The sequence below is a fragment of the Bubalus kerabau genome, chromosome 5 (assembly GCF_029407905.1).
Source record: "Bubalus kerabau isolate K-KA32 ecotype Philippines breed swamp buffalo chromosome 5, PCC_UOA_SB_1v2, whole genome shotgun sequence".
In the NCBI taxonomy this organism is placed as follows: domain Eukaryota; kingdom Metazoa; phylum Chordata; class Mammalia; order Artiodactyla; family Bovidae; genus Bubalus; species Bubalus kerabau.
The window spans coordinates 101,959,264-101,972,010 of record NC_073628.1 but is presented as its reverse complement, the minus strand read 5'-3'; the positions used below and the strand labels follow the sequence as shown (position 1 = coordinate 101,972,010).

At 50.8% G+C, this 12,747-nt stretch overlaps 1 protein-coding gene across 1 annotated transcript in view; it reads left to right on the top strand.

The window, feature by feature from the left end:
• KCNAB2 (potassium voltage-gated channel subfamily A regulatory beta subunit 2) overlaps window positions 1-12,747 on the top strand; it is a 36,465-nt gene that overhangs the window by 8,788 nt on the left and 14,930 nt on the right. The window contains exons 4-5 of the mRNA XM_055582454.1: window positions 8,830-8,909; window positions 11,495-11,539. Of these exons, the coding sequence (XP_055438429.1) occupies window positions 8,830-8,909; window positions 11,495-11,539 (125 nt within the window). The remainder of the gene's footprint in view (window positions 1-8,829; window positions 8,910-11,494; window positions 11,540-12,747) is intronic.

Sequence of the window (12,747 nt, the reverse complement as noted above, 5' to 3'; positions counted from 1 at the left end):
AGATGCTGTCTGCCTTCACATCCACCCTGCTTACTGTTGGGAAGGTTGCATTTAAAAAATGAATAGGCACTCAGTCATGTCTGACTCTCTGAGACCCCGTAGACTGTAGCCCACCAGTCTCCTCTGTCCATGGGATTCTCCAGGCAGGAATACTGGAGTGGGTTGCCATGCCCTCCTCCAGGGGATCTTCCCAACCCAGGGATCGAACTCGTGTCTCTTGCATCTCCTGCATTGGCAGGCAGGTTTTTTACCACTGTGCCACCTGGGAAGCCCTTAAAAATATAAATTAGTTCATTTGCTACGTTTAGCTATGATTGCTCAGTTACTTTTCGAAGGGAAAGTTTGGCTTCTGTCACCATCTAGATGCATTTCATTTGCGTTCTGGCTCCTTCTGTGACCATAGCTGTTACAGAACTGTTGATATTCGCCCCTGCTCTGAGGCTCTAGGTCTGAGCTATCTCAGGATAAAGTTGGCAGTCTTTAAGGTCCAGGCAATTGTTCCACTTCAGCCACCAGCTTGGTTCCGAGTACTTAGAAGGTCGGAGCCCTGGAGCCCACCTGCTTTACCCCAAATAAATTGAGTCCGATTCCCCTGCTTCCCTTTCGATGTGGAAGAATTCTGTCAAGGATGTGGCTTCATTTCTGAATGGCATTATTAGCTACACTGTGTGTGATGTCCTTGTGGAAAAGATACAAAGAAGCGGTCGGATGGTAACCATCCAATTAGGTGACTTTTTCAGCAACAGATCCATCGCAGCCAAAGAGTATTGATTAATGATCCGATGACAGCCACAGCTGGCTCCAGCCTCCCCCGTGTCCCCATCAGGGACATAGTGACACGTATGAAGACATTGGAAGTCGTTTGCAAATGACACAAAGCTGGAAGGACGGTGGATACAACAGATGACAGATTCAGGGTTCTAAAAGGCCCTGACAGGTGAAAATGACTGAACAAAAGAGCAAACAGAATTTTTGTATTAAATCCTAGAGTTAGTGTCCCAAAAATTCAATACATCAAGACTAAGGGGCCCACCTTGCTGTGATTCACATGAAGAATGCCTGGATTTTATTCTTCAGCTGACTGCCTGGTCTGAGCCAGCGGGGTTAGTGCTGCAAGGAGATAAAGCAAAGACCATCTGGGCTGCAGAGAAACACATGTGCGGCCCCAGGCCCACTGGGCACTCCAGCTGCGTGAGCCCACCTGGAACACTGTGTCCCTTACTAAGTTCACATCCAAAGGAAGGCATTCAGCGTGCTGTGGAATTCAGAAACAGAGTTATGTTTTTAGAGTTACTTCCTGTGTACAAGACACTGTGCCCAGATGCCAGGGAGACCCAGAAATGAGGAACCAGTGGATTTACTGTGGCAGAGGGGTGTGTCCTGGCTGGACTTGGAAAATATTAGTAAGTGATGGCCCCGGGGAGTTGGTGATGGACAGGGAGGCCTGGCGTGCTGCGATTCATGGGGTCGCAAAGAGTCGGACACGACTGAGCGACTGATCTGATCTGATCTAATCTGATGGCCCCGGGACCAAAGCTGGTCCCCAGCCTGATTTCTTTTTATTTTTTGTTTTTCCTTTCTTCTTAAATATATGAAACGTAAAATTTGCCATTTTAATCACTTTTCCTGTAGTTAAAATGAGCATAATGTAAAATGTGCCATGTTAACCATTTTTGAAGTATGCAGTTATTAAGTATACAGTTATCTTGAAGTAAACAGGTATTAAGTACATCAACTTTGCCGTGCAACCATCACCGTGTTCTATTTCCAGCATTTTTCATCACCCCAAGCAGAAACTCTGTGCCCAGTAAGCCAAAAGCCCCCAGTCCCTGGTCACCTCTCATCCACTCTCTACCTCTATGGATTCCACAGCCATTTTTGTAAATAAAGTTTTTTCGGCAGGCAGCCACGTCAGTTCATTTACATATTGTCTGTGGCTGCTTTCAGGCTGTGAGGGCAGAGTGGAATAGTTGCCACAGAGACCATCTGGCCTGAAAAGCCTGAAATATTTCCCCTCAGCCTCTTTACAGAAAAGGATTGCTGTCAGCCATCCTTTGGGGTCACAGCAGCATCTGCAGATATCTGTGGGTTGTTGTCCCAGGGAAGGGGACTTCCATGGGCCAGGCAGGGAGGCAGGAAGCACTTGGTGTTAGTAGACCTCACGTCACCTGGCAAAGTGCCAGAGCTGCCCTGGACAGAATCAGGTTTCCAAACTCTAGTTCAGTGCCCTTTCTGTGATCTCACACAGCTGCTCAGGTAGAAAATGCCCCCTCGGGCCCGTGTTCCAAGCAGCCTGGGCAATAAAATTTACTACAAATAGTGGCTGAGAACTTTACATTTATTATGGCTCTCAATCCTCTATCAACTCAGAGAGGCGGGTGCTGTTATCCCATTCTGAAGAAGCAGAACCTCCAGACTGAGCAGGTGCCCAAGGTCACACCTGGAGAGCCATGCAAGGGGACCCCACCTGGGCTCCTTGCCTCAGAACCAGCAGCCCCTCCCAGATCTGGGGCAGGACGCTGTCCCCTGGGGGGGGGGGTGACAGGGAGGTGGCCCATGTGTCTTCCAAAGTTCCTTCTGCCTCCAGCCTCTGAGACTCTGACATTGGAAATAACTGAAAGTCAAAACAGAAACTCCATTACACAAAACAGGATGCACCCACAGAGAGAAAGTCTTTAGAAGCCATGTTTGATGACTGACAAGGAGACAGGACCATGATGAAACAGCACAGAAGACAGCAGAGACAGCCGTCTGTATGCCACACTTGCAGTGCTGCAGGGAAAAACCAAATGATTGTTGTTCAGTCGCTAAGTTATGTCTGACTCTTTGCAATCCCATGGACTGCGCACACCAGGCTTCCCTGTCCTTCCCCATCTCCTAGGGTTTGCTCAAACTCATGTCCATTGAGTCAGTGATGCCATCCAACCATCTCCTCCTCTGTCACCCGCTTCTCCTCCTCCCCTCAATCTTTCCCAGCATTGCGGTCTTTTCCAAGAGTTGGCTCTTCGCATCAGGTGGCCAAAGTATCGGAGCTTCAGCTTCAGCATCAGTCCTTCCAATAAATATTCAGGGTTGATTTCCTTTAAGATTGACTGGTTTTATCTCCTTGCAATCCAAGGGACTCTGAAGAGTCTTCTCCAATACCACAGGAAAGCATTTACTTAGAAAAATCTGGAAAAGAAATTGCACCAAAATCATAGCAGACCAAAAATCAGCCCTGAAAATTCCCAGATTCCCCCATTCTCTTTCTGTTCACAGTCACCCAGGCACTGTCCTGGGTGTAATTAGGATTGTCTTCAGATCTTTCTTCCTCTGTCAACTCATGCTGTCTGAGCACCTGCCCAGGGCCAGGTCCCTGCCCTTGGGCTGCTCTCTGTCTGGAGAGTGGGACAGATCACAGATCCTAAGCATATCCTTAAAAAAAAAAAAAAAAAAAACTGAATAATCAGAGTAATTTGGTTTTTAATTTTATTTATTTATGTATTTGTTTTTGGCTGTGCTGACTCTTTGTTGCTGTGCACGCGGGCTTCTCATTGCAGTGGTTTATCTTGTTGTGGAGCATGGGCTCTAGAGTGTGCGGACTTCAGTAGTTGCAGTGTGTGGTCTCAGTAGTGGCAGCTCCCAGGCTGTATAGCACAGGCTTAGGTGCTCCGCAGCACGCAGTGTCTTCCTGGATCGGGGATCGAACCCTTGTCAGGGATCAAAGCCGTGTCTCCTGCACTGGCAGTTGGATTCCTTACCACTGAGCCCCCAGGGAAACCTCGTAAGCGCATCTTAGTCCCGATAAGAATATGTTAAGTGAACAATGAAGAATGCATTCTTTTCCTGTGGCTGCTGTAAGAAATTAACCACTAACCGCGTGGTTTAGAACAATAGACATTTATTCTCTCATGGTTTTGGAGGCCAAAACCCAAAATTGGTATCACTAGGCTGAAACTAAGGTCAGCAGGGCCACACTTCCAGTGGAGGCTTCAGGGGAAAATCCTTCCTGACTCTTGCAGTGTCTGGGGGCTGCCTGCAGTCCTCGGCTTATGGCCACACCACCCCAGCCTCTGCCTCTGTGGTCACATCCTCTTCTCCTGTCTGTGTCAAATCTCCTGCAACCTCCCTCTTATAAGGACACCTGGGGTGGCATTTAGGACTCACGTAGCTCATTCCGGTGCTTCCCAGGTAGCGCAGTGGTTAAGAATCCACCTGCCAGTGCAGGAGATGCAAGAAACTCGATTTCAATCCCTTGGTCGGGAAGATCCCCTGGAGAAGGAAGGAAATGGCAACCCACTCCAGTATTCTTGCCAGGAGAATCGCATGGACAGAAGAGCCTGGTGGTCTACAGTCCATGGGGTCACAAAAAGTCAGACACGACTGAGCGACAGACACAACTGAGCGACTAAGCACGCGTAGTTCATTCAGGAGAATCTCCCTTAATTTAATCACATCTGTAAATGTAACATGAATGTTACCTAAGGTGACATTCACAGATTCTGGGACCTAATATCTTTAGGAGCCATTATTTAGCTGACTACAGACAACAGGGAAACAGAGAAAGGAGGACTGGGAGGCAGACATGAGAGAGTAAGCCACTTGATAAGCCAGAGCATTCCAGCCCAGGGGACAGAGAGGAAGAAAGGAGGAAAAACAGGAGGAGGAGGAGGAAGGGAGGGCTCCTGGAGAGAAGGCAGTTGTTTTGGAAATGTTACACTTGAGCCCCAGGAGGGAGAAGAGGAGCCAGTCTACTCTGGTGGGGGACGGGAATCCAGAAAACTCCCCCACCAAAGAGCCTTCCTACTCTGATGACAGCAGCTGACTGATGGGGGTAGCTTTGACCTGCTCAGCCTCTGAAACCTTTGGGATTCACTGCCAATATTTGAAATAGATTTTACACCCTCTCCCCAATATCAACACCCTCAGATAGGTAGATGACACCACATTCCTGGCAGAAAGCGAAGAGGAACCAAAGAGCCAGTAGATGAAGGTGAAAGAGAAAAGTTAAAAGGCTGGCTTAAAACTCAACATTCAGAAAACTAAGATCATGGCATCTGGTCTCATCACTTCATGGCAAATAGATGAAGAAACAATGGAAACAGTGGCAGATTTTCTTTTCTTGGGCTCCAAAATCACTGTGGACGGTGACTGCAGCCATGAAATTCAAAGACGCTTGCTCCTTCGAAGAAAAGCTATGACCAACCTAGACAGAATATTAAAAAGCAGAGATGTCAATTTGCCGACAAAGGTCCGTATTGTCAAAGCTATGGTTTTTCCAGTAGTCATGTACGGATGTGAAAGTTGGACCATAAAGAAGGCTGAGTGCTGAAGAATTGATGCTTTCAAACGCTGGTGTTGGAGAAGACTCTTGAGAGTCCCTTGGATAGCAAAGAGCTCAAACCAGTCAATCCTAAAGGAAATCAACCCTGAATATTCACTGGAAGGACTGGGGCTGAAGCTGAAGCCCCAGTACTTTGGCTACCTGATGCAAAGAACTGACTCATTGGAAAAGACCCTGATTCTGGGAAAGACTGAGGGAAGGAGGAGAAGGGGACAACAGAGGATGAGATGGTTGGATGGCATCACCGACTCAATGCACATGAGTTTGAGCAAACTCCAGGAGATAGTGAAAGATTGGGACTCCAAAGAGTCTGACATGACTTAGAAACTGAACACAACCCCAATATCCTGGATTTCTGGCTTCTCTTGAAAAATAAAGGGATTTGGTCGCACCAGTCACCTACCCATAAGCAGCGATTGAGCCTCCCCTTCACCCCACTGACACCCACTGAGCACTGGCCTCCCTCTCCATACCTTCCTGGCCAGTGGGGCTTCTGTGTTTGGTGTTATGAGAAGCTCCTAGAAGCCACAACTGGCTGGCTTTCTGTCCTACAGTTTTTGAGGGTTAAATAGGATTGGCCAAAAAAGTTCATTCAGGCTTTTCCCATAGGATCTAGGGACTTCCCTGGTGGTCCAGTGGTTAAGACTCCATGCTTCCAATGCAAGGCACATGGGTTTCATCCCTGGTCGGGGAACTAAGATCCCATATGCTGTGCAGCACGGCCAAGAACAAATGTTTTTTTTTTTAAAAAAATCTTATGGAAAAACTCAAATGAATTTTTTGGCCCAGCCAGTATTACTCACTGTACCCTGGGCTGGCCTGAGAGGGAATATTGGTGCTCTGAGTTGAGCTTCGAGAAATGGCTAGTGGAGGAGTTTGGATCCATGACCCCCACTGAGAAGGATGTCTGCTGTGTCCAGAAAGCCAGAGAGTTCATTCTGCACTGCACCTTGGAGGGAGCTGTCAATTGCAGGCAGATTTCCTCGGCTCCTTGCCTGGAGAAGCACAGGCCAAGGCCAGAGAGTTATCGGAGGAGGACAGTTTCTCCATCTGCAAACAATCACTTCACCCCCTGCAGTTGCTGGGAAGAATTCGAGGGATTTGATCTCACAGAAACATTCTAGCTGTAGTTTGCATCTGGTCCCATCACTTCATGGCAAATAGATGGGGAAACAAAGGAAACAGTGACAGGCTTTATTTTCTTGGGTTCCAAAATCACTGCAGATGGTGACTGCAACCATGAAATTAAAAGACGCTTGCACCTTGAAGTAAAAGCTACGGCCAGCCTAGACAGCATATTAAAAATCAGAGACATTACTTTGCTGACAAAGGTCGGTCTCGTCAAATGAAAGTCACTCAGTCATGTCCAACTCTTTGCAACCCCATGTTTTGTACAGTCCATGGAATTCTCCAAGCCAGAATATTGGAGTGGATAGCTGTTCCCTTCTCCAGGGGATCTTCCCAACCCAGGGATTGAACCCAGGTCTCCTGCATTGCAGGCAGATTCTTTACCAGCTGAGCCACCAGGGAAATCCAAGAATACTGGAGTGGGTAGCCTATCCCTTTTCCAGGGCATCTTCCTGACCCAGGAATCAAACCAGGGTCTCCTGCATTGCAAGAGGATTCTTTACCAGCTGAGCTACCAGGGCTATGGTTTTTCCAGTAGTCATGGTCATGTATGGATGTGAGAGTTGGACCATAAAGAAAGCTGAGCACCGAAGAACTGATGCTTTTGAACTGTGGTGTTGGAGAAGACTCTGGAGAGTCCCTTGGACTACAAAAAGATCAAACCAGTCAATCCTAAAGGAAATCAATCCTGAATATTCATTGGAAGGACTGATGCTGAAGCTGAAGCTCCAGTACTTTGGCCACATGATGCAAAGAACTGACTCTTTAGGAAAGACCCTGATGCTGGGAAAGATTGAAGATGGGAGGAGAAGGGGACAACAGAGGATGAGATGGTTGGATAGCATCACCAACTCAATGGACATGAGTTCGAGCAAGCTCCTGGAGTTGGTGATGACAGGTAAGCCTAGCATGCTGTAGTCCATGGGGTCACAAAGAGTCAGATATGACTGAGCAACTGAACTGAACTGATACTGCCAAGGATCAGCTTTTATCATGCCCCTGTTGTGGTCTGTGTTGATTTCCCAGGACAGTCGGAACAAAGTCCCACAAACTGGGTGGTGTAAAACAACGGAAATTTCTTCACAGTTCTGGAGGCCAGAAGTCCAAAGTCAAGGTGTCCGCAGGGCCGCGGTGCCTCCAAGGCTCTGAAGGAATTCCATTCCTGTCCCCCACATCTGCTTGAGGTTGGCCATTCTTGGCATTCCTTGAACTGTAGACCCTTTACCCTAACCTCTGCCTCCATCTTCACACGGCCTCCTCCCTGTGTGTCTGCATCTATTCATATAAAGACACCACTCATGTCGGATGTAGGACTCACTGTAATGCAGTGTGACCTCATCTGAACTGATCACATGTGCAAAAACCCCACTGGCAAACAAGGTCACATTCTGAGAGTCTATGTGGATGTGAATTTGGGGGACAGGATTCAACTCAGTACAGGTGCTAAGCCCCATGATGACCCAACAGGCAGGGTCCCTGCTCACAAGAAATTCACAGTCCATGGGATTTCCCTGGTGGTCCAGTAGTTAAGACTCCACACTTCCACTGCAAAGAGCACGGGTTCAATTCCTGGTCAGGGAACTGAGATCTCATTTGTCGTGTGCTTGCCACGTTGTTTCAGTCACGTCCAGCTCTTTGCAACCCTATGGACTGTAGCCCGCCAGGCTCCTCTGTCCATGGGATTCTCCAAGCAAGAATACTGGAGTAAGTTGGCATGCCCTCCTCCAGGGGACCTTCCCTACCCAGGAATCGAACCTGCACCTCTTATATCGCCTGCATAGGCAGATGGTTTCTTTACCGCTAGTGCCACCTGGGAAGCCTACTGCTGCTGCTGCTGCTAAGTCGCTTCAGTCATGTCCAACTCTGTGCAACCCCATAGACAGCAGCCCACCAGGCTCCCCCGTCCCTGGGATTCTCCAGGCAAGAACACTGGAGTGGTTTGCCATTTCCTTCTCCAATGCATGAAAGTGAAAAGTGAAAGTGAAGTCGCTCGGTCGTATCTGACTCTTAGCGACCCCACGGACTGCAGCCTACCAGGCTCCTCTGTCCATGGGATTTTCCAGTTAAGAGTACTGGAGTGGGTTGCCATTGCCTTCTCCATGGGAAGCCTACTAGTGAAGCCGAAAAAAAAGAAAAAGATATTCACAGTCCAGAGGCTGTTTCTTCATTCATCCTGGCTTCTTTCTTTGTGGGTCTGTGGCTGAGCTGCTTCCACATTCGCCTTGTGGCAGGAGAGGACGTGGGAACACAGGGACAGGGCCTGGGCACTCAGAGGACCTCCCCAGACCTCAAGGTTCAGCTCTGAGCCTCCAGGCCCCACTCCTCCTGGGTTGGCAAGACAGTGCTGCCTGTGAGTAACCCGGATTTTCTCATTTCAGATGGCAGAGCAGCTAATGACCTTGGCCTACGACAATGGCATCAACCTCTTCGATACCGCAGAAGTCTACGCGGCGGGCAAGTACGTTCCTTTTCTCACGGGAAAAAGCAGTGCGGGCCAACCATGGCTTCCTGGGGAAGAGCCGGAGCCTCTGTTGCTCCCAGGACATGCTCTTCGTTCCCAAGACAGTTTGCACCTCCCACTCCCTGCGTGCTCTTCCAAACTCTAAACGGCTGGAGGAGGTGGTGTTTTCATGGGGTCAGAATCACAGAGCACTCGGTGACTTGCCAAACTCACGTGTGTTCAAGCAGTGAGCTGACCACAGCCCCTCTGGTGCCCAAGATGCCACGCTGGGCGAGAGCATGATTAAGCTGTAGTTCCGGCTCTCCTGCTGCGCCCGCGACCTGCAGCCAGCCCCGCATGCCTGGCACTCTCACATCTTAATGGCGCAATTAGGGCTGCAGGGAACGCAGGGCCCCTCAGGAACCGGGGAGAGTGGGGTCTGCTGAGCCAAGCCCAGCGCTGTAGGAAGCGCTTCCCATCTTGGCAATGAACTTTCCTACTCAATTATGTAAAAGCACTCTTCAGCCAAGGCCTCTGGCTTCAGTTTTAAAGACTGGCCTGTAATCAAATCATCCACTCTCCTGCATTGGGTTTCCAAAAGTCAGCTTTTGTTTGTGAAATCATTTGTTGGCTCGCTCTCCATCCTCCCTCTGGCCCCCTGCTGCCTAGGGCGAGCCAAGTTCCCATCAGCTGAGCCACTCAGCCTGGCCCGTCGTGTGCCATGGCCTTGGGGCCAGCACCTGCCTCTTGGGCTCCGGGTTATTACCTGCAGCCCAGGATAGAGTCCAGAGGACCAAGAATCAGGACCCCAGCTCAGCCTTTGCTCAAGTCCTAGCCCAGGGGCCGAGCATCTCACGTCCCCAAGGGCCTCTGCTGGGACCCCCTTCCTGAGTCTCCTCCAGTCCCCATCAGTGGCCCTCTGTCCCCTGTTGCTGCCACCCCCCAACCCCTCTGCACTGGCAACAGCTTTCAAGCAGAGTGAAACGCTTTCCAGACAGATGAGCTAAGCTGAAGGGTCAGAGGTGGAAAAGCCAGATGCAGATGCCAAGTCCAGAGGCGTCCCCCGTCCCAAGCACCCCAGCTTGTTCCCTGGCCCTGCGCCTGCCTTGGCTTTGCTGCCCACGAGAGTGTGAGAGCAACAGCTCCCCACAGCCTCCCCCAGCTCCAGATGGCCCTGTGTCCAAGTCCCGCACACCCCCTTTCATGGCAGCCACACTCCTCGAGGCATTGTCTTCACTCCCCTCAGCCTAACTGGACACCCAGGGCAGCATCGCAGGCCAGCACACTGAGTCCCTCTTCTAACCAGAGTGCCAAGCGCCCATCTTACTGAGTCCCCCTGTTTCTCATGCTCTGGGCACTTCCCAGAGAGCTGCAGGATTTCTGCACCCCCACTGGACAGAGGCCAGGCTTACCAAATTCGCGGCCAGCAGAATTCAAAGCTGAAAGCAACAGGCTTCAGTTGTCACTGCCTGCAGCTCCTATAGCCCCAGGACCTCTGCCTGCTGCCCATCTCCTTCCTTCTTTCCTAATCTTTTGTCCCACCAAGGAGAGACCCAGGAATGAAAGGAAAGAGGCTCGGGGCTGAATGACTTTCTGTGCATCTTGACCATAAATGAAGAGCCTTCAGAATAGATGCTAAACAGCTTGCAAATTAGAGCCCATGATTTCTGAGTGGATGACTCAGGCGCTGTTATAATTGGAATGGAGCACTGGGTATGGATCATTCTCCATCTGTTGTTTTTTGCTCAGAAACATTTTGCCACGAGCAGAAAGTTCTTCAAAGTTAATCCAGTGCTGCAGTGCCAAACACGGCTGGAATGGTCAGCGCATGACCCTGGCTGACACGAGTTTGGTACAGGGCCCAGAGTGACACCAAGCAGACCAGACAGCGGTCAGCATGGCATCCATCTCTCTATTGTTAAAAAAGCAAGAAATGAGAGGGACACACACCCACACTCAGTGCACACACTCATGGGTGCACACCCCCGCAACTCATGGACACACGCCCACACTCAACACACTCACACTCGTGGATGCACACACCCACACTTGTGGACACACCCACACTTGTGGACACACACAAACACACTCGTGGACATGCACACACACTCATGGGCACACACAAACACGAACACACTCTGCTGGAAAGTCAGCCCTGAGTACTTGTTGATTGTCTCTGCAAACAGAGAATGTGCTCGGTGAATAAGCTATGTTTTTTTTAAAAAAAAAACACACTTGTTGGAAACTTCGCCCATGTAATGTTGCCAAGCGTTTTCCCTGGTGAATTTCCGAGGGGCCAGGGAAGCGGCCGCTGCTGGTCTTTCCGAGCAGGACGTCGCTCCTCCCTTCTCTGTGGGAGCTGGAGCCACTGTGCTGGGACAGTGTCACATGGCTGTGGCCACCCCCATGGGGAGCAGCCCCCGCTGCTCCCAGGTGCTCTCCTCACTCTGGAATGAACAGCCCGGGCCAACGCAGACATTAGCAGCCCTGGGCCGGGTGGTGTTTTCACCCAGGGGACCCTGTGGCTGATGAGCAAGGTGGGGTGCGGCTTGGGGTTTCTGTTACCCAGTAATGAAGTCCCCATGTCTCGGTCTTTTCTGCAGAGCTGAAGTGGTGTTAGGAAACATCATCAAGAAGAAGGGATGGAGGTAATTAATTCCTCTGCTCACATGCTTCAGCTCCAGGGCAATGCATGCACACACGCACAGGGAGAAGGTTGGAGAAGGCTGCAGGAAGGGAAGAGGCCTGCTCTAGGGGCCCCGGGCGGGGTGGGCAGGATCCCATGGCTGTTTCTTCCTATTTGCCGGCAGAGTGCCCACTGTTGGCCTCATGGCCCTATGCAGCCAGCCTGGCTTTCTAAGACCTGGTGGTCCCAGCATTGTTCTTGCTGGGAAGGGGAGAATGTCCCAGAATAGAGGCAGTCCCTGTGCTTCCTGCAAGGGGAGCCAGCGTTCACAGCATGGGTGGCCACCCTCAGGGAGCCAGGGCCTGAGCCTGGGGGTCAGGAGCCTCCATCTGGCTTGACGCAGAGTTTCCCACGCATCTGGGGTCAGGCCAGGCTGAGCACTTGACTGCACTTTGGGGCCACTTGTGGCCTGTGTGTCTTCATTTTCAGCAAAGTCAGAAGCAGTTATAAGGCTGGGCCTCCCCTACCTCCACCAAACCCCTCCATCCCCTCCCCTGGTGCACACACTCAGGTGTCCCCCACACCCTCCTCTGGTACACACACTCAAGTGTCCCCTATCCCGTCCCCTGGTGCACACACTCAGGTGTCCCCCACACCCTCCTCTGGTACACACACTCAAGTGTCCCCTATCCCGTCCCCTGGTACACACACTCAGGTGTCCCCCACACCCTCCTCTGGTGCACACACTCAAGTGTCCCCTATCCCGTCCCCTGGTGCACACACTCAGGTGTCCTCCACGCCCTCCCCTGGTGCACACACTCAGAGTCTCCACCAGCCCCTGGGGCCTGGATGACTGACACCCTCCTCTTGACCCAACCCAGGTTGTTTCTTCATGGCTCTAACTGATCCCCAAATAAATCCCAGGTCACTCTGTAAGTAAAAGAAACTACAGGTATGAGTGAGTCCCGATGGTGTCTTAGGTAAACACACGAGGAGATGCCTACCAGGTCATCCCACCTGCCTGAAGGTGATACTGGCAGCAGCCAGAGCCCCTGGCTTTGAGGAGCTGTTTCCTGAGCAGTAAACTGCACCCCCTCCCACCCTCATGGGAAGAAAACACAACCACAGGGGCATTGCCCTCCCATCCCTTGGGAATGGTCAAGGTCAAATGTGGATAGGAGGAGCCATCATCACCCCACCCACCTGTCCCTCCAAGACAAAGTAACAGAT